Raw genomic sequence first — 24,155 nt, forward strand, 5'->3', positions numbered from 1 at the left:
TTTACTTGCCAGATCCCTTCTGGTGCTACTAAATGCAGTCCTTTCCCAATTCAAGATCTTATCTCGAGAAGCAACCTTTTCCCTTTCTCTGACAACCTTGAGACTTGCATAATTATGGTCAGTGTTCACAAAACGTTTCTCCGTGACACTTTTACCACCTCCTCAATTTCACTTCCTGAAATAAAGCTGAGTACAACCCCTTCCCTTGTGACAGGGGTTTCCAAACTGGGGTCCATGTTCCCCTCAGTTAATGGCAGGGGTCCATGGCATAACCCCTCCCTGTAGGAATCTCTATGCATTGTCATAAAAAAAATCTCTCTTGGACGTTCTTAACAAGTTTTGCTCCATCTAAGCGACTTGCAACAAGATAATTTAAACGCAAACAACAGGAATTCTGCAGATGCTGGAAATTCAAGCAACACACGTAAAAGTTACTGGTGAACGCAGCAGGCCAGGCAGCATTTCTAGGAAGAGGTGTCGACTGCACCTCTTCCTAGGGATGCTGCCTGACCTGCTGCATTCACCAGCAACTTTTATGTGTGTTGCAACAAGATAATCCTAGTCAATGTTGGGATGGTTGACATCCCACCCCTATAACCCTGTTGTTTTTGACTCTTTCGGTACTTTGCTTACACATTACCATAAGACCATAAGGTATAGGAGCAGAATTAGGCCATCTGGTCCATCGCGTCTGCTCTGATATTTCATCATGGCTGATCCAATGTCCTCTCAGTCCCAGTCTCCTGCCTTCTCCCTGTATGCCTTCATGCCTTGACCAATCAAGAATCTACCAACCTCTGCCTTACATATACATAAAACTTGGCCTCCACAGCTCCCTGTGGCAAAGAATTCCACAGTTTCACCACTCTCTAACTAAAGACATTCCTCCTCGTTTCTGTACTAAAAGGACATCTGCTCTATTCTGAGACTGTGTCCTCTGGTCTTAGACTCTCCCACCATAGGAAATATTCTCTCCACATCCACTCTATCAAGGCCTTTCACCATTTGATAGGTTTTAATGAGATCACCTCTCATTCTTCTGAATTCTCGCCAATACAGGAACAGAGCCATCAGATGCTCTTCATATGACAACCCATTCAATCCTGGAATCATTTTCGTGAACCTCCTTTGAACCCTCTCCAGTTTCAGCGTATTCTTTCTAAGATGAGGGGCCCAAAACTGCTCACAATACTCCAAGTGAGGCCTCACCAGTGCTTTATAGTCTGAACATTGCTTCCTTGCTTTTATATTCTAGTCCTCTTGAAATGACTGTTAACATTGCATTTGCCTTCCTCACCACAGACTCAACCTGCAAATTAACCTTTATAAGATCCTGCACAGGGACCTGAGGACCTTTGCGCCTCAGTTCTTTGTATTTTCTCTCTATTTAGAAAATAGTCAACCCTTTCATTTCTTCCAAAGTGCATGACCATACACTTCCTGACACTGTATTCCATCGGTCATTTCTTTGCCCGTTCTCTTAATCCAAGTCCTTCCTTAACCTGTCTACTTTCTTGAAACTACCTGCCTTTATATCATCCGCAAACTTTGCAACAAAGCCATCAATTCCATCATTCAAATCATTGACATATAACATAATATAATGTGTATCCTTGGACATTAAGCTCCCAGCTATAATTTTTCAGCCATGACTCAGTGATGCCTACAACATCATACAGTACCTATCAATCTGCAACTGTGCTGCAAGTTCATTTACCTTATTCTGTATACTACGCACACATATACACATTCTGTATATAACACCTTCAGTTCTGTATTCACCCTTTTGACTTTTTTCGCATCATGCTCAACCTTTTGATTCCTAACTTTGTCTGAGGTCTTACCAACATCTGCCTCCACAACCTCTCCACTAAATTCCTCACCGAATTATAGGAAAGATGTCAATAAAATTGAGAGAGTACAGAGGAGGTTTACTAAAATGTTGCCTGGGTTTCATCTCCTAAGTTACAGAAAAAGGTTGAACAAGTTAGGTCTTTATTCTTTGGAGCATAGAAAGTTGAGGGGGGACTTGATAGAGGTGTTTAAAATTATGAGGGGGATTGATAGAGTTGACGTGGATAGGCTTTTTCCATTGAGAGTGGGGAAGATTCAAACAAGAGGACATGAGTTGAGAGTTAAAGGACAAAAGTTTAGGGGTAACATGAGGGGAACTTCTTTACTCAGAGAGTGGTAGCTGTGTGGAATGAGCTTCCAGCAGAAGTAGTTGAGGCAGGTTCGATGTTGTTGTTTAAAGTTAAATTGGATAGATATGTGGACAGGAAAGGAATGGAGGGTTATGGGCCGAGTGCAGGTCAGTGGGACTAGGTGAGAGTAAGAGTTCGGCATGGACTGGAAGAGCCGAGATGGCCTGTTTCCGTGCTGTAATTGTTATATGGTTATATATGGTTAAATGTTCTGGCACCCTGGTTCCCATCCACTTGCAACTCTAGTTTAAACCCCGCCATGCAGCATTAACAAACTTTCCCACTAGGATATTTGTCCCCATTCAATTCAGGTGCAATCTGTCCCTTTTGTGCAGGTCCCACCTTCCCTGGATGGGAGCCCAATAATTCAAAAACCTTATAGCCTCCCTCCTATACCAACTCTTTATTAATCTTCCTAGTTCTAGCCTCATTAGCACATGGCACGGGTAGCAATCCTGAGATCTCAACCCCGGAAGTCATGCCTTTTAACTTAGCTCCTAGCTCCCTGAATTTCCTATGTGGAACCTTGTCACTCATCCTACATATGTCATTGGTACTTAAATGGACAATGACCTCCCACTTAAGAATGCTGAGGACTCGATCCGTGATGTCGTGGACCCTGGCACCTGGGAGGCAACATACCATCCGGGAACCTCACTCTCAACCACAGAACTTCCTGTCCATTCCCCTAACAAATCCCCTATCACCACACTGTGTCTCTTTTCCACCCACCCCACTTCCTTTCTGAGTCATAGAGGCAGACTCCGTGCCGGAAACCTGACCACTGTGACCTTCCTGTGTTAGGACATCCAAAGTGAGATGTATGTATTGTTACTGTTAATTCTCACTATCTATTGAGAGATCTGTTAATATTCTGTGGTGAGGGAAGCAACCATTTACATCAGAAATAAAATGTTATATAAAACATAGGCATGCATCCTCTATCTAGGCTGTTTTATTTGCAAGTCAAGTTTGTTGTGTTTGTCCGCCAGCATCTTATAAAGGCCTCCAAGAGGACCACAGCCTTGCTGTGGTTTGGAGGCTTGTGTGCCTCAATGACCCGGAGAGCTGTATTGGCTAGAGTAGGGCTCTATGAATTGGCTCTTGGTAGAGTCACCCATGCCAAACAGGTCAAAGGGTAGTGGTCCACCGGCCCTCCAGGTTCGGGCATTCAGCTGAAGGCTAACAATTCTGACTGGTAAAGCAAAATTGTTATGGAAACAACAATGGAGAATCCTTCTACATCTGTGTGTGACAGTATTCCTGAGTCTCCATCTAGGACTTGCATGACCGAGGAGAGGGAAAATTGAGTTACTAACACGATGAAGAAAGCCCTGAACATCGCCAGATATTGAGGACCATCATTGCTGCCCTAAATACCAGTGGCATTGCGGGCAGTAGAGAGACCTTATTAAGGCATCTTATTGTTGGCTTCGCCCTCAGTAATAAATGTTGTTATGTTTAATGAAACATTTTACTTAATAGATTTTCTAAGAAAGTAATAAAGAAAATGTAGTTCATTCTACATTTAAGGTCAGTGAGCTTTCTTGGATAGATGGCTAGTAATATTTACTGATGGGAAGTAACTTCTGCATCTCTTTGTATAATAGGATAATGTTAAGAATAAACCCTATTACAAATTGTTAATTGAATGTAAAGTAACATCTGTGTTGGAACTACTAACAAAAAGTAGAGTTGGAGATCATCTCTGGAGATTTATTAAGCATTTCACTCAGTCTAAAAATAGGTGGGGTTCGGTTTGTAGATTAACCTTTGTCAGTAATGCATCAAGAACATTTTGCCTACAAATGGCAGTTTTAGAATTAGAATTTAGTAAAAAAAATATTATGAATTAAAATGCTGGTATTGGTGAAAATGTCTTTTAGAGCAGCGGAATTATGGGAGGATTCATTTGGTTTACTAATGCATTTGAGGGATGATAAGATGTATCCATCCCCAAATTTGGCCGGCATTTTTCTCAGGTTCCGTAGCTTCGTTCTTAACTGCTATCTCTAAAGCACACATTTAAGTTGTAATTTTAAAAAATTAACTTCAACATTACACCAGAATCTTTATATGGACTGCAGCAGCTGAAGAAGATGAAAGCTTACTGTCAGTATCTCAGGATAGTTAATGGGGAGTTAGTGTTTATTATGGGCTGACATCATAGGACGTCCAATAATTGTTGTGGATCTGCAATTTCATGTGCTGCTTCATCAAAGCTAAAGGTAGCAGGTGAATTGAAGGATGAACAATTTGATGTTCATTACAGCAGTGGATGATATTTAAAAGCAAAATGGTGATATGTTGCAGAGGTCAGGTTTCAGTTACATTTTAGTTTTCTAGCTTTGGGTTTATTGTGTGCCTGGTGTTCATCTCATTCTGTAATTTGATTTTTGATGTTATTTACATACATCTCAATTAAAGTAAGTATATTCTAGGTTAGTCTGTTCAGTGAGCTAATCTCTGTCTTCAATTCTGTCAGTTGAATTGTAATTCTTCTCATATAAATCATTTGTGTTAGTGTGACCTATTTTACCACCTTGCTGCTGCTTGTGGGAGGTAGTAATGTTTTTCTCCCATTCATTCTTTGGGGTTTTCTTCTGTTTTGTGGATGTCTGTGAAGAGTAAGAATTTCAGGTTGTATACTGTATACATTCTCTGATATTAAGTGGAACCTTTGAAGTGAATCTTGTAAAGATGAGACAGTGATGATGCATAGAATTAAAAACAACAGGCGTCCCTGGGGAGCTGTTGCCTAATGAAGCCATCCAGGGACAAAGTGCGTATCAGAAGATGAATCTGGCATGATAGCGAACTTCTGCCTTCCGGCCATTATACTGCACTTTCTAAGAAGTGGTCTAGACAGTCTGTTAAGGGTGTGGGAGGAGATTATTTATTATTTCTTTCAGTCAGTCAAGAAGACTTGGGGCAAAGATAGCAGAGAGATTAATTCAAACAAGCATTTTCTGCAGTGACTCTTGTTTCCTGCCACAGTCTCAGGTGCGGGATGCTAATAAAATGGATTTCTATCACGAGGAGGCAGTTACATACTCTCTCGACTGTGTTACTGCCACGCTGCTGCTGTCTTAGTGTACGTAAGGGTGCCAGTTTCTATCTGTTCTGGTGAAGCAATGCTTCCATAACCTACAGGATGACGTACAGGTGGCACAGAGACGGCGCTTCACTCGAGTGGAGATGGCACGGGTGCTGATGGAGCGCAATCAGTACAAGGAGAGGCTGATGGAGCTGCAGGAGGCTGTCCGGTGGATTGAAATGATCAGGTAGGAAAGCACATGAACACTTGATCCATATGTATGTATCTTACAGAGTTTCAGTGGTGGTTTACTTAATCTGTGCACCAATACACAGTACGATCTCCTTATTTTGATCATTGAAATGGAGCAATGTTTACTTGGATCCAGCAGACACAGCACAAATCTCATCTCATTCCTAATTTGCCTACAATGATGTTAATATTCTTTTACAGGTATTTCATTACAATTACACAAATGCTCTTTCAGACCTATTTTCTCACTTTTTTTGACTTGTGGGGTACAGGTGTTGCTGGCAACACCAGAATTTATTATCCTAATTGACCTCAAGAGGGTGGTAGCAAGCCATTGCAATAAATGTATTGCAATCAGTAATTAATAAGTAGGTAAACAATTTACAGCTGAAATTTATTCCATTTTGTGTGAGGGGTGGGGTTTGGGGGTTGATCTTGTTTTGTGCATGGGGGGAGGGTTCTCAATGAACGACTTTCATGTTCTTTGTGTTGTGGTTACCTGGATACATACTTTTGATAATAAATGAACCTTTGCACCTTGGATAATAGCATAAAATCAACTCATTAGGAATCAGAAGCCAACAGAAAAAGAAGTAATGCTGAGCATAGAATGGGTTGCCAAATTAATGCAAGATCATTTCACACTGTTAGCATCAACTATCTTCATCTTCACTGATGGTGTTTCTTCCTGAGGCATCATGTTGATCACACAACTAATCAAAGATCGTTTATCAAATATTATTGCAGTTGACTCAGTATGCAGTGAATTCTGCTAGTCATATTCGTAGAAAAGTACAGCCGAGAAGCAAGCCCTTCGGCCTATCTAGTCCATGCTGAACCATTTTAAACCGTTGGGCAATTGCATCAAAATTCTAATCTTACGATATGCAATTAAGAAAGCCAGTTTGTTCAGATTTATCATCAGACAAAATCATCAATGATTACAATGCAGAGGTCAGACTACATTTGTTGGAAGTATTGATTTCTAATCATTAGACTACTGAAATCTTATCAACTTCTTTTAAGGGAAGAACACTTGGAATGATCCTCGTCCTTATTGTGTAGTAATTATGCAACCAATGGCTTCTGGCCAGCATGGAGCCATAGTTGACTTTGAAAAGGAAAATTTTCCAATCGATGGAAAGGAAAATTTCCAATCGATGCATCCTAATCCAGGAGAAATTAGCTAGGAAAAATATGTCAATTGGGAAGATACTGAACATTTTAAAACAAAATTATGAAGTTGAAAATGGCAGGGTAAGAATATATCCAAGGAAATAAATGTAAATTCAGTAAAGCAGAGGGATAAGCAGAAATAAGAACTGTCTTTCTTAAAATCTGTCAGATAAAATCTGAAGTTCTTTAAGCACGTTGTAGTTACAGTTGAAAAACAGCATGGTTACTTGCACTTTGGGAAGGCCTTTGACAACATGTCACGTGAAAGATTACTAACTAAAGTACAAGACATCCATGTTAGAATATATGACTGGAGGCCTATTTGGCTAATTGGAAATTTAGAATGTATATATGAGAGGAATAATAATATGGGAAAGAATTGAGCTGGACCTAACATTTTGGTACTTGGATCCTGTTATGTCAAATACATTAATTAACTGGATGTCAAAGATAAATGTAAGATTATCTAATTTGCTGACACAGAAAGGAAGGGCAATGGAAGCAGCAGGCTTTATAGATTGATGGGCTATGCAATTGCCAAGATAAATGGTAATTGTTAAATGTGAAGTATGAAATGCTGATTGCAGGAATAAACTTTATCAGTTGTTGAATTGACAGAAGCAAAGCATAATTGTTGAATTGTCTTTTTAATGTCTGAACAATTCCTAAATCTAATTAAAGAAGCCAATTTATTTGAATTTTTCTTCAGACCCTGTAGTCCACATCTCCTGTGGATACATTTCAGGACTGGGCCTCATTTAGACCATAAGACCATAAGGAGCAGAATTAGGTCATTCAGCCCATCGAGTCTGCTCTGAGTTCTAACTCTGACTCCTCATCTTTTTTTCTTCAGTCTTGCTGAATGGTCTCAGTCTGAAAGATCATCTATACTCTTTTCCTTAGATGCTGCCTGGCCTGCTGAGTTCCTCCAGCATTTTGTGTGTGTTGGTTGGGTTTGTGATTGGAAATATTATAAACTTCATTAAGGAAGATTTAGGGCAGATTTGGAGTGATTCTAACTGTGAGTTATAAAGGAAGGTTGAAGAATTGCAATTTCCAAGGTCTAAAAGGTTAGAGCAAAGCTATGGACGAAACTGTCTTGTGAATAATATTATTGGATCTCAATAAGATTGGATCATTAATATAATCCCAAAATAATCCAAAAAAATGTTCGACTACATTCATGTTATTAAGAAATGTTATAAAATGGATAATAGGTAGAACAACTTCAGAGTATAAAATAATGTTTGGATAAATCTGTCAACAGGAATATTATAAAGCTGGAAGATGAGAGAAGGGTAAACTTCTTGGAGGATGACAGAAGCGAGGAAGACAAAAGAGAGAAAATTATAGGCCAGTTTGCCTAACCCCAGTAGATGCAGGTCTTGGAGTCCATTCTTAAGGACAAGGTTTCGGGTTACTTGGAGACTAATGATAAAATAAGTCAAAGTCAACATGATTTCTGTAAAGGGAAATCTTGCCTGACGAATCTGTTAGAATCCTTTGAGGAGGTAACAAGCGGAGTGAACACAGGAGAGGTTGTTATTACTTAGATTTTCAGAAGGCATCTGAGGCTGCTTAACAAGATAAAATCCTATGATGTTACAGGAAGTATACTGGCATGGATAGAGGAATGGCTGACAGGCAGGAGGCAGCAAGTGGGAATAATGGGGGTCTTTTCTGGTTGGCTGCCAGTGACTGGTGGTGTTCTTCAAAGGTCAGTATTGAGACCGCTGCTTTTCACATTGTCAATGATTTAGATAGTGGAATTGATGGCTTTGTGGAAAAGTTTGTGGATGATATGGAGATAGGTGGAGGGCTAGTCAGTTCTACGGAAATTGGAAGAATGGGCAAAAAAGAGGCAGTGTTGGGAAATGTATGATGCAGTTTGGTATAATGAACAATAGTGTGGACTATTATCTAAATGGGGAGAAGGTTCAAACATCAGAGGTGCAAAAGGACTTGGGAGTCCTTGTGCAAGACTCCCAGAAAGTTAACTTACAGGTTGAGTCTGTCGTAAAGAAGGCAAATGCAATGTTGGCATTTATTTCAAGGAGAATAGAATATAAAAACAAGGAGATAATGCTGAAGCTTTATAAGACACTGGTCAGGTTGCACTTGGAGTATTGTCAACAGTTTTGGGCCCCTCGTCTCAGAAAGGAGGTATTGACATTGGAGAGAATCCAGAGGAGGTTCACAAGGATGATTCAGGGAATGAAGGGGTTAACATAGGAGCGTTTGGTAGCTTTGGGCCCGTACTTGCTGGAATTTAGAAGAATGTGGGGGGGGGCGGGGGGATCTCATTGAAACATATCAAATGTTGAAAGGACTAGATAAGGTAAATGTAGAGATGATATTTCCTCTGTTGGGGGTATCCAGAAAAAGAGGGCACAACCTCAAAACTGAGGAGCAACCTTTTAGAATAACTTTTTAGTTAAGGATGTGTGAATCTGCAGAAAGCTTTTCCACAGACAGTGGTGGAGGCCAAGTTCGTGGGTATATTTAAAGCGGAGGTTGATAGACTCCTGATTGGTTGGGCATCAAAATACATCTTGAGAGGGCAGGTGTATGGGCTTGAATGGGATCTAGGATCAGCCATGATGAAATGCCGAAGTGGACTCAATGGGCTGGATGGCCTAATTCTGCTCCTGTGTCTCATGGTCTTATGGATGGGTTTGTGAGCTGAAGAGTCTTTTATCATCCTTTACTTTTTTCATGTCTGCTTTGGTCAACGTGCTTTATCCATATGAAATGGTAGCCACACTTCTATTATGTTGATGGTGACTTACCAGGAGCCAAGCAAAGAGTCTCAGCTTTCTTCAGTAGGTGCAGGTCTTTGAATTCCATCTTATATGATTCAGAGTCCAAGAACTAAGTTTCACATCATCAGAATAGTGTGCAAAAAAAAAATCCCAATGGTGCTGCTCTACATTCAAGGCTGTTGTTCTTAAACATACTGGAAGCTTCGTACCTTTGGGGTTTAGAAAGGTTCACTGCTGCCAGTTTGTCAATGGATGTTCACTTCAGTTGACGCAGCAAGTAGAATTTAGAAAATAATTTGAGAGTGTCATGCTGTTGGCAATGATTTGATAACACCACCATTAGTTAATGTGACATTGTAGTTTGGTACAGCTCCAGTCTGCTAAGATGTTTCCAGAGGAGTTGGCAATTTGAATTGAAATGTTCGTTCATTTTGATAGAGTAGTTTTTGTTGCTTTGAAATTTAATCTTAGTGAAACTTGTGGTCTGAGTTCATACAATCCTTTAATCATATTACCAGCAAATTGAAGAGCCAAATTCTGCTTATTCAGAAGCACTCCACCAGTTTTCTTAAAAGTAATTTGCTATCAAGTAGACATTATGTCAACTGGGATGAAGTGGGTGTATACTGTAACATTTGCTGTCCTGTGTTTTAATATTCAATAGAGCTTCTCGGGAGTATCCAACAATCCAGGAGAAGAAAAAGTCAGGCATCTGGCAGTTGTAAGTACTTTTGTAATGGACATTATTACTGTTAGAATAAATGGAAAGAATATTCAGTGTGTTTCTCTTGCTGAATAATTAAAAGTATCTATTTTTATGATCAATAGTTTCAAGGTAAATGAAATGTCACTATAGGTAGATGGGTGACTCACTCTGAGGACACTGTGCTGTCTTGATTCTTGATGTCCAACTGCTGGAAGATGTGAGCGAACCATTAAAATGGATTGTAGGTTGTGAGCTTTTCTCCCACTGTGGGGATCAGGTTCTTGGTTCCATTTATACACACGCACATATTTGTCTGCTTTGGTAGGATAATAGAAGAAAAAAGATTAAGGGACCATCCTTTATTTATTTTATTTATTTATCTATCTATCTATTTATTGTTTTCCCCCCTTTTTTTCCTCTTTTTTCTTATCTCTTTTTTCTCTCTCTGTCCCTCTCACTATAACCCCTTGCCTGCTCTCCATCTTCCTCTGGTGCTCCCTTCCCCCTTTCTTTCTCCCTAGGCCTCCCGTCTCATGATCCTCTCCCTTCTCCAGCCTTGTATCCGTTTTGCCAATCAACTTCCCAGCTCTTAGCTCCATCCCTCCCCCTCCTGTCTTCTCCTATCATTTTGGACCTCCCCCTCCCCCTCCCACTTTCAAATCTCTTAGTCCTGATGAAGGGTCTCGACCCGAAACGTGACTGTACTTCATCCTATAGATGCTGCCTGGCCTGCTGTGTTCCACTAGCATTTTGTGCGCGTTGCTGAAGGAAGCATTCTCTGTTTATCAACTCATGTTTCCTCTGAATCTTGCCTTGGCCTTTCATCGTAAAAATTAATAACTTGGATAAAGAAAGAGGGCTATTCATATGGTAAAATAATGATAATCTGACACATGCAAGAATTTTTTTGGTAGGTTTTCCCAATTATTCAATATTAATTCCCTAACACACTTGTAATGAGTTTTTTTTTAAGATGTCACATGGTATTACAATACATTCTTCAGTGCACTTGCTACTGTATACCTAGCAGAGCTGGTGCCCCGGTGGGATTCTGCAAAGTGTACCAACTAAAATGAGTTTAGGGGAGTGTGGAGAACCAGATATGGAAAAAAAAGAGGTTTTGGAATGTTTGGATGGTACATTTTTAAGAGTTTGAATGTAGTCCAACTTGTCAATGACACTAATTAAATTTTTAAAGATTTGTGGTGATAAAACATCTGCTGATTATGAAGCAGTAGAGAAATTCATTGAGTTTGCCAAGATTGTTGCTGATGAAAACCCAACACACTGTATGGCTGCATCAGTACTTAAGTGTGATGAATTGGTTTAAGACAAAGACTGCTTACCAGTAGCACACAAACTCAAAGTCTGAAATGATGGCGATCACAATCTAACTCATTATACATTCCAAATTCTGGCCCCAAGCATTTCAGATAAGGGGTCCTCAACCTGTATTAAGGATTGAAGATTGTTCAGTGACAAAATGGATCCGAGAGGATGAATAAGGAAGTTTTATTGTTTTATTCTAAGAAAGAAGGGATACAAATTGAGTTTCTGTGGAAGGAGTAAGAGCTTTACATTTTGGAAAGTTTTTTTAAATAAGTAAACTCATTTACACAACTATTTGTTGTGGCAAGCTAGTACACACACCCCGTCTCTTACACTCCCTTGGTTTTCTCGTCCTTCAGTTTCAGCCGCCTCTTCAGCTCCTCCTCAACTGCTCAGCCAGCTAAGAGACCTCCAGTCCTTCATTACGCTGCTCCCAACACCTATGGTTCCTCTGGGTTCACCAAGCGACGAGGCCACACCATCTCCCAGTTATCTACCACTGACAGATCACGTGCCATGGATTTCCTGCCTGAAGTGTAAGTGACAACTTAAGAGGTGAAGCCTGTCTCAAATGCACAACACCCACATGCAGCCTATTCCCATGGCAACAGGGTTAATACAATATTATAATTTTCATATATTTTCATTATCTTTGTTTATTTTCATTATTCACTTGCTTTGCTAGTTATTTATTTTGCTCCTCTTTCATTTGTAATAATTGGTTACTCTCAAAGAAAGACTGTTTGCAAAAGTTATGTTATTTATTTCACTTTCCTCAGAGAAGAATCTTAGAATTGCAGTAGTTCAAAGTAGTAATCTCACCTTCAACACACTGCTTTTGCCCTCTGAGAGACTTGGCATATTTCTGGAATTGCAGCATTTTACATCGATTCTCATAGCATGTACTTGTTTGCTAAATGGGTGCTAATGTTGAATGGCATTCCTGGGTAAAAGAATATGAAGGAAGTGCATTAACATCCATTCAGGATTTGCCTGATGCAGTCAGTTCTCATTCTGCAATAAGTAAACATATAAATCATTTCGCAGAGAGTTAATGTTTTCCCAGAATTTACTCCCATGAAAGTTCCAAAAATTAGCTCTGAGATTTTTCTTTAAACAAAACAGAAACAAAGCTTCCAATTTAAGGGATAGTGGAGATCAAGGAACATTTTGCAAACTGCTTTGATGATCTAATTCTTCAGATTGCACAAGGGAATGTTTAGGTTTTGAATATGTTAAGATGGAAGTTAAATTGATGCTTCTTTGAGATTATTTGGATTGCTAATATGAATGGGAAGTTTAGTTGATGTGTAAATTTCAGTTTCAATTTTTACACACCTATTTTATTTAATAAATTTAACTTTATTGATGGTTATCAACAACTGAATTGATGCAACAGATTGGCTTCAGGCATGAGTCACTGTCCACTGGATACTTGATTCCTCAGTCTAATTTTACGTTACCGAAGTTGCAATTCTGAGATTGAAATAGTATTTGAGAAATAATAGATTACAATTCAAAGAATAATGAGGTGGTATGTAAATATGAAATGGATATATATATATTTAACATTATGAATAAGATACTGAACAACCCAAATCTTGATGAATCTATTGGAAAAATACTTACTCTTTAAGGCAAAATAACCATATAACCATATAATAATTACAGCAGGGAAACAGGCCATCTCGGCCCTTATAGTCCATGCCGAACGCTACTCTCACCTAGTCCCACCGATCTACACTCAGCCCATAACCCTCCATTTTTTTCCTGTCCATATACCTATCCAATTTAACTTTAAATGACAATATCAAACCTGCCAAAATATGTTACACTAGATTTTTTGTGAAGTGAGTTAATTCACTCAGTTTTGTATTTTGCTGATAAAAATCAAATCGTAAAATTTTAAAATCTTACAACATCTATAATGACCATTTAGCCTATTTTACCTGTGCTGGCTCTTTGACGGTGGTTTCTAAATTGGTCCCACAGGCCAAGATGTTACAAGTTTCTTCCCCCACAAGTACTCATTTCATTGTTTTTCTTAAATTTCCAAAGGAATCGATGCCACCACCTATAGAGCATTGCATATCAAATCTTAACAGGATTCTGTGTGGAAAGAAAAATTCATGCATTTATCTTCCTTGGTCATTTAGTTTAATTTTACCTCCATTTTGTCAGAGGAAGTTGGGTTTTTCCATAGAGTTCATTAAAACTGGTGCTAATGTTGACCTCTATCCTATCTCCTCCTTTACGTTTTACTCTTAGGAGAATGGTCCCTGTTTCTCAATATCCCCACATGACTAAAGTTGCTGTCTATCTTCCCTATTGCACAATGAATTTTACCTACTGCCAACTGGGAAACCTGGAACTCAAATGGAAGAGGGATCGCTAGGCTGCAGAGAATCTTTTAATTTCACCTGCCAGTGGTCAAAGCTCTGGAATTTCTTACCTAAACTTTGCCTTTCCACCCTTCACTGATGGTGGCCTTGTCTTAGTCTGCCAAGACCTAGAGTTTAGGAGTTCCACTTACCATCCCTGAACTTGTTTCTCCATTCACCTTTTAGATGTTTCCTTAAAGGCAACCAAAGCTTGTGATCGTCAACTTAATTTCACCTTGGTGTCAAATTATCTTCAATAAAGTTCGATGAAGCATAGTAGGAGTTTAGCCCCATTATATTAGTATATATTATAGATGCTAGCTGTTTCTATTGTAGTGCCATTCCTTCAGAATCCCTTCTAGTTGAGCCTGCCATGATTAGAGATCTTTAGTTAAAGTGTGAAGCTCAGATGTCAGTGGTACGTGGGGAACCATAGTGATTTCCATTTTGGAGGGAAATGGAGCTGCCGGAGTGCACACTGCAAGCTTCCACAAGTTTTTTTTAGATTATGAGGACACGCAGTCCCCTTTTATTGTCATTAAGTAATGCATGCATTAAGAAATGATACAATGTCTTTCCAGAATGATATCACGGAAACACATGACAAACCGACTTAAAAACTAACAGAAACCACATAATTATAACATATAGTTACAACAGTGCAAAACAATACCGTAATTTGATAAGAACAGACCATGGCATGGTAAAAGTCTCAAAGTCTCTCATAAGTCCAATTATGTCACGCAGACGGTAAACCTCTAGCGCCGCCAACTTGCCGATGTGGCATACTGGAAGCAAATTCAGTGCCATGTTAGAACAAAAACTCGCCAAGCTGTCGTAGGAGCATTGAGAGAGGTTAAAGTAATGAGCAAGGGGCTGGGGGAAATGTTGAGAATTTTGACATCCACCTGAGGGCTCTTGGTTTAACAACTTATTGTTAACAGGACCTCTGGCACCGTAAGTCCTGCTTGGAACTGTGGTGTAATATGAGAGTAGATGTGTGTCCTCAAGGCCTTGAGGTGAATGCACAGACATTCAGAGGACAGAGTGTTTTGAAATGAGATTGCTGAACATTTGGAAAAGAAGCATCTGTTTTAGGTTAAGTTTAAAACACACACAAATGAAATTTATTAAGGCTGTGCTTTTTTTTCCCTATGATCAGTGCCTATAATCAGGGGTCTGAGTGTGGGTAATAATATGAGTTAATTTTAATTTCTTAAAAATAATTTATTTGCAAGAGTTTCAAAACATTGAAAACCATGCTTCCTTTGGTATTGGTACCAAAGCAATCCTTGCGTACTTTGGTTGGCCAGGCACACATGGGGAAGAATTTTAAGTGGGTGAAATTTAAATGTGACATGAAGTGCATTTTGATGTCACTATGCTTTCTGGGGATCCTTTCAGAAAAGCAGATACACTTTCAGATGTTCTGGAAGAAATTTTTGGCAATGTAATAAATATCCAGTTTAGATTAAAATTCTGTTGAGCAGTACACACAAACTTTGGGCCTTGCAACAGGCATTGTGGCTCTGCTAATTTAAGAACAATCGTCTACTTATGATTTTCAAATTAATAAGTACCCTATAAATTCTTTCTAAATAAACTTATTTACTTATCTTAATATTTACATTTAAAAGAGAATGCCTCATTTTCTTATGACTCATTCATAATGTTGCAGATGGATATATGGACAATATATAAATTTACATTAAAGGGCAATTGCTGACCTTTTTATGGCCAAACAGATAAGATTTCTTTATTAACTGATATCCACCTTTTAAAGTGTATGCTCTTGCAGACAGTCTTTCTTTGGAAAAGTGTATGTTTTGTTTTCCATTATGTATGTTTTGTTAATTTGAAATTTATGTTTTTTTGTAGACAGGAAGTGCCTAAGGAGGAGAAGAAACCAGACACAGATAATGAACAAGTGTACGGCCTGTCAGCTCCTTGGGGCTTTTGTACTAGGGTTAGGGGTTAAAGTTAATGCCAAACTTAATGTCTTGGGTATTAAGAGCTCAAGGGGGCAGGCAACTTTTGAGTGTTTTGAATTTAAAACTGGGGTGACTGACATTAGAAATGATGAGGATCAGGGATCTTCCACAGGTACAATAATATTACAAAGGCTTTCATTCATTCCAGCCTCATGGCTTTTGAGGAAAAAGTTCTTCAGCACAAAACCTATACATTGGTTTTGTGAAGTCTTCATCTCAAGCTGCCTTATTGTTTTGACTTTCAGTAAACTTTCTGGAGTTTGCTCACCAGTAAAGATATCCTCTGTCTAAGGATTGTCCAAGGTTTATGAAGAAAACTTCAAGTGCCTAAATGGAAACTGGCATTTTTACCACTTTGAAAGTGATATTTTGAAATTTAGATGTACTGGCAAAAGACCCAGTTGATTTTCCAACTTACGACTTTCTCCATTGCACTGCTTCATTTTTGATCATTGAACTGTCACTATTACTAACTAGTGTAAGAGAACAAATAACTCTTTTTGGGATTCCAGCAGGGTACAGGTATCAATTTTAACCAGTGTTTCGATGGCAAACTCCCATCTTCATCAGGGATGCTGCCTCTGCATGTCTAGTCTGGTTGTATGTATATCCCCGTCATCCAGCCCTCCTGATTGGTTGGTCCTCATCCAATCAGATTTCCACTGTCCTATGTTGTTTACAATCGAATTCCAGTTCTTACATTGAGATGTTCATCTCTGTTAAATGCTTTTCCTCTAGTTTTATTTCAATGGCTTCCTTAACCAGGCAGTCCCAAAACCATTGGCGTGGCATAGTAGTTCTGTACCGTCAAAGTCAGTCCTATGGGGATGCAGTGTTCTGCTACCGCCAATTTCTCTGGGTAACCCAAACAGATACACTTCCTGTGCTCCTTGATGTGGGTTTCTACTGTGCGTCCCGTCTGGCTGATATACGCTGCTCTGCATTCACGGGGAATCCTGTAAATGCCAGATATCCAGCGTCTCAGGACACCTCTGAACCGTCCTTAGTCCTAGGACATCTTTGAACTGCATAAGCTGTGATTTGAGCTTCCTTCCGAGAAAATTAATTTTAACAAAGACTGAGGTTTCACTGTAATTAAGAATTGGAATTCGATTGTAAACAAGATGGGACAGCGGAACATACGGAATGCGTGAGGCATCTAGGAAAAGAGTACTATTGAAGTTTCGGGCTGAAACCTTTCGGCTGGAAAAAAGTACATCGACTGTACTCTTTTTCCTAGATGCTGCCTGGCCTGCTGAGTTCCTCCAGCATTTTGTGTGTGTTGCTTGGATTTCCAACATCTGCAGATTTGTGTTGTATGTGATGGGACAGCAGAAACCTGAATAGATGAGGACTAACCCATCAGGGGGGATGAATGATGGGGAATATATATACCACTGGACTGGACATACCTAGGTGTCGTCTGTGATGAAGATGGCAGAATTTGTCATTGAAACGCTGCTTATAATTGATACCTGTACCCGGCTGGAAGCCCAAGAAGGGTTTATTCATCATCTGCGCTGGGAAAGCACTAGATCCTTTTTGTATACGAGAAGATTTGGATCTCAATTGCATTGGAGTTTGGGTCTTGGTTTTTTTTTTAACCACTCCCTATCCCCCTCCCCAATTATAGCTCTTGGTGATAAAGACACTAAAAATCCATTGATTGTAGATAGATACTTAAATGAAATCAACCCACACCACCTCCTGCTGCTGATCCTATTACAAAAGAAACAAAAATTGGAAAACGAAAATATACAGTAAATGGAAAATACTTGAAATGTGCAGTGGTTCAGGCAGCATCTGAGGGAGAGAAACATTGAACCTATCAGGTTGTTGGCCTTTCGTCAGAATGAGGGAGAAGTTGGAAATTAGATGTGCTCTAAGATGCAGTGAAAGAGGAGGGGTGATGAGAAGAAAGAGGTTGTCTGTGGAATGGTGGAACCAAGAGCAACAAAATGACTCGTGGTATTGATGCTGCCTCGGAGAAGATGGTAAACGTTTATTAGTAGAAGCTGATCTACAGGGAGGAGTTGAAATGAATGAGGATAGAAGAGAGAGAGAGGATAAAAACAATGCTGGAACTGTGAGCAGAAAATAGTTGCTTAAAATTACATGGAATTCTGAAAATTGGTCGGAGGTCAGGCAACATCTGTATAGAAAGAAATGCAGAGTTAATGTAAAAGGCTGATAAATTCATAAGACATAGACTTAGAATTAGGCCAGTGAGCCCATCGAGTCTGCTCCGCCATTCCATCATGGCTGATGTATTATTCCTCTTAACCCCACTCTCCTACCTACTCCCTGTAACCTTTGACACCCCAACTAACCAAGAACCTATCAACATCCACTTTAAATGTACTGAATGACTTGGCCTCCACAGCCAACCGTGGCAATGAATTCCATAGATTCACCACCCTCCAGATAAAGAAATTCCTTCTCATTTCTGTTCTAAATGGACATCTCTCTATTCTGAGGCTATGCCCTCTGATCCTAGACTCACCCACTATGGGAAACATCCTCTCCACATCCATTCTGTCTTGGACTTTCAATATTTGATGGCCCTCAATGATGGCCCCATTCTTCTAAACTCCAGTGAGTACAGGCCCAGAGCCATTAAAAGCTTATACATTAACCCTTTCTTTCCTGGAATTATTCTCCTCCAAACCCTCTCCAATGTCAGCACATCCTTCCTTAAATAAAGAGCCCAAAATTGCTCATAATACTCCTTGTAGTCTGACTAACGCCTTAAAAAGCCTCAGCATCACATCCTTGCTTTTATTTTCTAGACCTGTTGAAATGAATGCTAACATTGTATTTGCTTTCCTTACCACTGACTCAATCTGCAAGTTGACATTTAGGGAATCCTGCAAAATGACTCCCAAGTCCTTTTACACCTCTGGTTTTTGAATTTTCTCCCCAATTAGAAAATTCCTTCTAACAAAGTGCATGACTATACACTTCCCCATACAATGTTCCGTTTTCCACTTCTTTCCATTCTCCCAATCTGTCAAAGTCATTCTGCAGACTCCCTGCCCCTCCACCAATCTTTGTATCTTTATATCCCACATCCTGTCTACTGTTCAGGGGACCATCAGGGTCTCATAACTCTTGCAGTTTCTTAACTCTACCCAGTGGAGTCACCCCACCCACTCTGCCTCCCTGCCTGTTCTTTCAATATGAGATGTATCTTTGGATGCTAAGCACCTAACTGTGATCTTTCTTCAGTTGCAACTGTTCATTCTGTTTAGTCAGTGATGCCCATAGCTTCAAACTACCATTCTCTAACTGCACTACAGGATCATCTATCTTATTGCGTGCGTTCAAATATCATCCTTTCAGTCCTGTATTCATCACCCTTTCCAGTTTTGTTTTCATGTTACAATCCACCTCATCCCACTGACTGCAATTTTGCCCTTTCATAGGCTTGTCCTTCCTCATAGTCTCACTACACACTGTGTCTACTTGTAAACTTGTAAACACTGCATCTACTTGCCCCATCCTCAGCCCTATCTCTCCAGTTCCAATCCCTGCCAATTTAGTGTTAGCAGGAACAGGATGATAGTACAGATGAATGAATGGCTGAGGAAGTGATGTAGGGGCCAGGGTTTTAGAGTTCTGGATCATTGGGATCTCTTCTGGGAAGGTATGTCTTGTAAAAACAAAAAGGATGGGTTATATCTGAACCCGAGAGGGACCAGTATCCTTGCGGGCAGGTAGCTCTAGCAGACCTGCCCGCAAGGATACTGGTCCCTCTCGGGTTCAGATATAACCCATCCTTTTTGTTTTTACAAGACATACCTTCCCCAGAAGAGATCCCAATGATCCAGAACTCTAAAACCCTGGCCCCTACATCACTTCCTCAGCCATTCATTCATCTGTACTATCATCCTGTTCCTGCTCTGACTAACGTGTGATACTTGGACGAATTCAGAGATGGCAACCTTGGAAGTGTTACTGTTCAGCTTTGTTTCTAACTCTCTGTACTCACTGCGCATGACCTCTTTCCCCATTTTTATTGGTGTCAATGTGCACTGTGACCTCTGGCTGCTCACCCTCCCTCTTGAGAATGTTCTGCAGCTGCTCTGATATCCTGGACCTCAGCTCCTGTGGGGTGGGTGGAGGCAACAAGGCATCAAACTTCTCTTTTGTGACCACAGAATCTGCTGCCTGTCTCCTTACCTATTGAGTCTCCTGTCCCTACCGCTCTACCTGAGTTTGCCCTTCCCTGCTGATCCTCAGAGTTGGCCACAGTGCCATTGACTGGCTGCTGCTGCTTTATCTTGATTGGTTATCTCTCCCCCCCCTCACCCCCAGTGGTATCCAAAGGGGTATACTTGTTGCTGAGGGGAATGGCCACAGGGGAATCCTGTACTAACTGCTTACTTTCCTTGCTTCTGCTGGTGGTCACCCATCCACTTTCTGAAGCCTGCGCTCTTGAGAGTGATCACCTCAGTAAAAGACTCACTGTGATGTTTTAAGCCTTCTGGGTGGTCCTGAGTGCCTCCAGCTCCAGTTGCTTGACCATGTCAGTCAGGAACTGAAGATCTCACCCAATCCTATTAAGTCAAAGCCTGGCCACTCTAACAGTTTGTATGATGAGTTTTGGGGCTGGCCTGTTCTGTTACAGGCAGAAAGGGCAGGGCATCTGAATTGTTTAACTTGTTGAAACCTATATTCTGTGATCTACCTAAACAGAAGATGAGATGCTGCTCCTGAGCTTATGTTGGGCTCTGCTGGAATGGCCAAAGGCAGCACTGTTGAAGAGGGAGTGAGATAGAGAATTGAAGTGACAGGTAACCAAAACTCGCATCACCAATGCAGACTGAATGGAGGTGTTCCACAAAGACATTACCTGTTCTCCGTTTGTGTTTTTCAAAGTGGAGGATACCACATGGTGGATATTGAATACACTACATTTGGAAACAATGTTAATGGATTTCTGTTTCATCTAGGTGCATTGTTGTTCTCTTGTTGGTAGAAAGGAAAGTGTTAAAAGTTCAGGTGTTGCATGATAAGGTGCAATGAGTGTTGAAGAAGATGGAAAAGTGAGTATCACAGTCATGAAGTGAACAGGTACTTTGGAATGATGAAAGAGGAAAGGGGGGAAGATATTTCTGGTGATGACACCTCATTGAAAATGCCTGAGGCTACAGAAGATGATGATTGAACGTGAAAGATAAAGGTAAGGTCAGCTGTGGAATGTGTAGGGGAAGGGCGGATCAGAGTAGAATTTCAGGGGATCAAATGATGGTTGAGAGATCTTCCAACTGTGGAGTAGGTTGAACTACTGAAGATAAGGGGAATACACCTTAGAAATGTGGCATGGAAGGTGTTGTTACCAATATACATACAACAGCAGGAGAAACTGACAAAGGTATGCAGTCCTTCTCAGAAGAAAGTGTAACTAAATTAGATGTGGTTATCCATGGGTTTGTTATGGGCATTCCCCTTTAGATAGAGATGGGGAGGCAAAAACTTTGCAAGGTGTGTGGATGGTCCCATAATCTACATGCCTCCAGGGGATGAAAAAACCATAGAAATCCATTATAGCAGTGCCTTTGTTTTTAGTTGCCACGGGGGTTTAAAACATTGCCAAGATGAGGTGGCTCATGGGCCAATCATCCATCAGCTTTAAAGGGCAAAGCCTTCCAGATGGTGGAAGTATGACTCTTTTTATCATACAAAGTGCTTACGACAAAGACTTCAGATCTTCGGTTGCATGTTAACTAGCGAGAATGATCATAAAACAAATCCTTACTACAGACAAAGATCTAAATATGAGCAGTCATGCCTGCCCCTTCAGTTAAAATTAATGTGCAATAATTTGAGAGAGAATTTACTTGAATTTGAGTACATTTTATGAGAGTAAAATTGGAATATCTAGCTAGCAACCCACCACAAAAATTTCCATACAGCCTTATCTTTGAAACAGTCTAAAATCATGACAGAAAACACCATCTGGCCCTCCATTATTATCTGCAAGATCTTTTAATGGTAGCTGTTAGGAATGCCTACAGAAATTGTCACTCTTAGGATTGGAGGATATGATGATCTTTGCATGCCTTGCTAAAGAAGTCCGCTGTCCATAGCTGGTGATTATAACCAGTGGGTTTAGAGTTTTTAAAATTTCTCATAAAATTAAATAATTTCTTGAAAACTGCTTGTATCTGGTTGCATCAGATTAGCTGGAGGTGTTTGTCCAGTATTAGATTATGAACTTGCTGGTTTCACTTTTTTTTTGTCAAGTCTAGAGATTCCCTTCCTCTTCATATGTTAAGGGAACAGGTAAGAAAATTGCAAGTTTCAACCCAGCTTATTGATGATCATAGATTGATTATAGGTCCATAGTTGCTGCCAGTATCTTATTGAAGGGTTGGAAAATAGTTGGACCTGGACAGGTTCCATGTAATATTTCAATGAATGGATAGCTTTTATTGTCTGTTGCATTTATAATACATTTTTTTATTAAGTCTTCAGAAAACTTTTTTTCTGATGGGCTTTGCAAGTCAAGGACAAAATATTAGGAAAATCCCACAAAATGTTAAAGACTGTGGGTGGCAGCCACTTGAGAGATGAACTGACAGAGTAAATGATAGATAGAAAATTAAAGATAAAAAAGTAGAAATGGGTGAGTCTTCTCTTCTAGTTTATGGATGAACATTTTCAAAACTACAAATATAAACCATTCAGTATGCTAAAGAGTCAGTCTGTTGAGTGCACTACCTGGGAGTAGGGAGCTTCAGACCTTCATTAAGGGCATTGAAAGAGCTGTGCTTGTGGAGTCCAGGTGGGGAGTGTTGCTCACATTTAGAGTTGGTGTACCCTCATGAAGAGCAAGATAATGGAGACAGAGGGTTGGGTGATCATCGTATCAAGGTGCTTGTAAATATTACTGTGTCAGATTTTGCCTTGGGAATGCCAGTGAGACCATCACATTCTCCAAAATGTACATCAAAGTAAGATTTGCATTATCCGCTCATTGGAAGGTGTTATTTGTAGCACTGTACTTTTCTATAAACTTCACAAAAATAGCATCTGGCCCTTTGACTTGGCATTCTTAAACTAGACTTAAGCTTTAGATGCAGACTAAAGTTGTCAGAACATTTTGGGACTTGTCAAGCATAAGATTTACTTAAGTGATTTATTAATTACTGCCAATCAACCTTTCCAGTAATGAAAATTATGTTTACAAGCATGGAGTCTCATTCCTTCAGATTTTAATTATTTATGACATAATAAAATCTGTTTCCTATCATTTGTCTCTCATTTAATCCAGTCTTTCATTCCTTTTGTCTTGCAATCTCTGACCTAATTTGACATTGAATTCAATATTCTGTCATTATGTGGTTCAGATTCTGCGATGTTAATTAATGTTTCATTAGTCAGATTGTATCAGGTAACACACACTTATTTACCTATTCCAGGTGCTTGTAAAATGTTCTATCTACATGGATATTTGCTGATGAAAACTTCTAATGGAAATGGCTCGATCTAGGAGAAAATTTTAGCGTATTGATCAGCTGGCATTAATTGAATACTATTTAGATGTTCTTTTGAAACTGCAGTCTTACCTGCCTGGGTACTGCAGATTCTTTGTTTTAGTTTTGAAGTTGTCAGATGAACTATCAGAGAGAGAAACAGAACCAAAATCCAGCAGATCCTAGTAATCTACATCAAAAAGCTGGAAATTTTGGAAAACAATCGGCCATCAGTTGCAGAGATCAGATCAATGACTTTTCGTCATAAATACTTTGTTGTAGAGCCTGTAGAGCACTTTCATCTTTCTGTGTTAAAAATACTTTTGATCTGGAAGAAAATGGGAAGATATGGGAATTGCATGCCAAAGTAGTTATGAGGCACAGGATCAATTATGATAATGATTGGCAGAGCAAGTTGAAGGGCAAATATGACCCACTCCTCCCCCTGTTTCTTATGTTTTTGTTTGGAATATTCAAAGTACAAAAGAAATACTGCCGTTCGGAGTACTTTTAAATCTGCAACCATGTGGATCACCAGCCGTTTGCAGGCATTTTAAAACATTTCATTCCAACTTTGCTTAACCAGTGAAGTAACTGTTGGTTTTCCTTGTAGTGACTGTACATCAAATGCTCGGCGAGAGTTGAAACGTGAGCAGTACCGCCAAGTGAGGGACCACGTCAGGAATGATGATGGCCGACTACAGGCCTGTGGCTGGAGCCTCCCTGCAAAATATAAACAGGTAGGAATTTGGTTGTCCGCAGCAGATCTCTGCTTTTACACACTTCTGCACAATTTTGCCTCCAAAGCATAAACTGGATAGGAAGTGGTCAGTTAT

At 39.9% G+C, this 24,155-nt stretch overlaps 1 protein-coding gene across 12 annotated transcripts in view; it reads left to right on the forward strand.

The window, feature by feature from the left end:
- Positions 1-24,155, forward strand: part of mapk8ip3 (mitogen-activated protein kinase 8 interacting protein 3) — a 197,406-nt gene that overhangs the window by 104,467 nt on the left and 68,784 nt on the right. For 7 of the 12 annotated variants that reach the window (XM_063059137.1, XM_063059138.1, XM_063059141.1 and 4 more), the window contains 5 exons: positions 5,358-5,488; positions 10,096-10,152; positions 11,826-12,002; positions 15,726-15,776; positions 23,933-24,059. In XM_063059137.1, the coding sequence (XP_062915207.1) occupies positions 5,358-5,488; positions 10,096-10,152; positions 11,826-12,002; positions 15,726-15,776; positions 23,933-24,059 (543 nt within the window). The remainder of the gene's footprint in view (positions 1-5,357; positions 5,489-10,095; positions 10,153-11,825; positions 12,003-15,725; positions 15,777-23,932; positions 24,060-24,155) is intronic. The other 5 variants (XM_063059144.1, XM_063059146.1, XM_063059143.1 and 2 more) reach the window with 1 other exon arrangement.

This window comes from Mobula hypostoma, chromosome 9, assembly GCF_963921235.1.
Source record: "Mobula hypostoma chromosome 9, sMobHyp1.1, whole genome shotgun sequence".
In the NCBI taxonomy this organism is placed as follows: Eukaryota; Metazoa; Chordata; class Chondrichthyes; order Myliobatiformes; family Myliobatidae; genus Mobula; species Mobula hypostoma.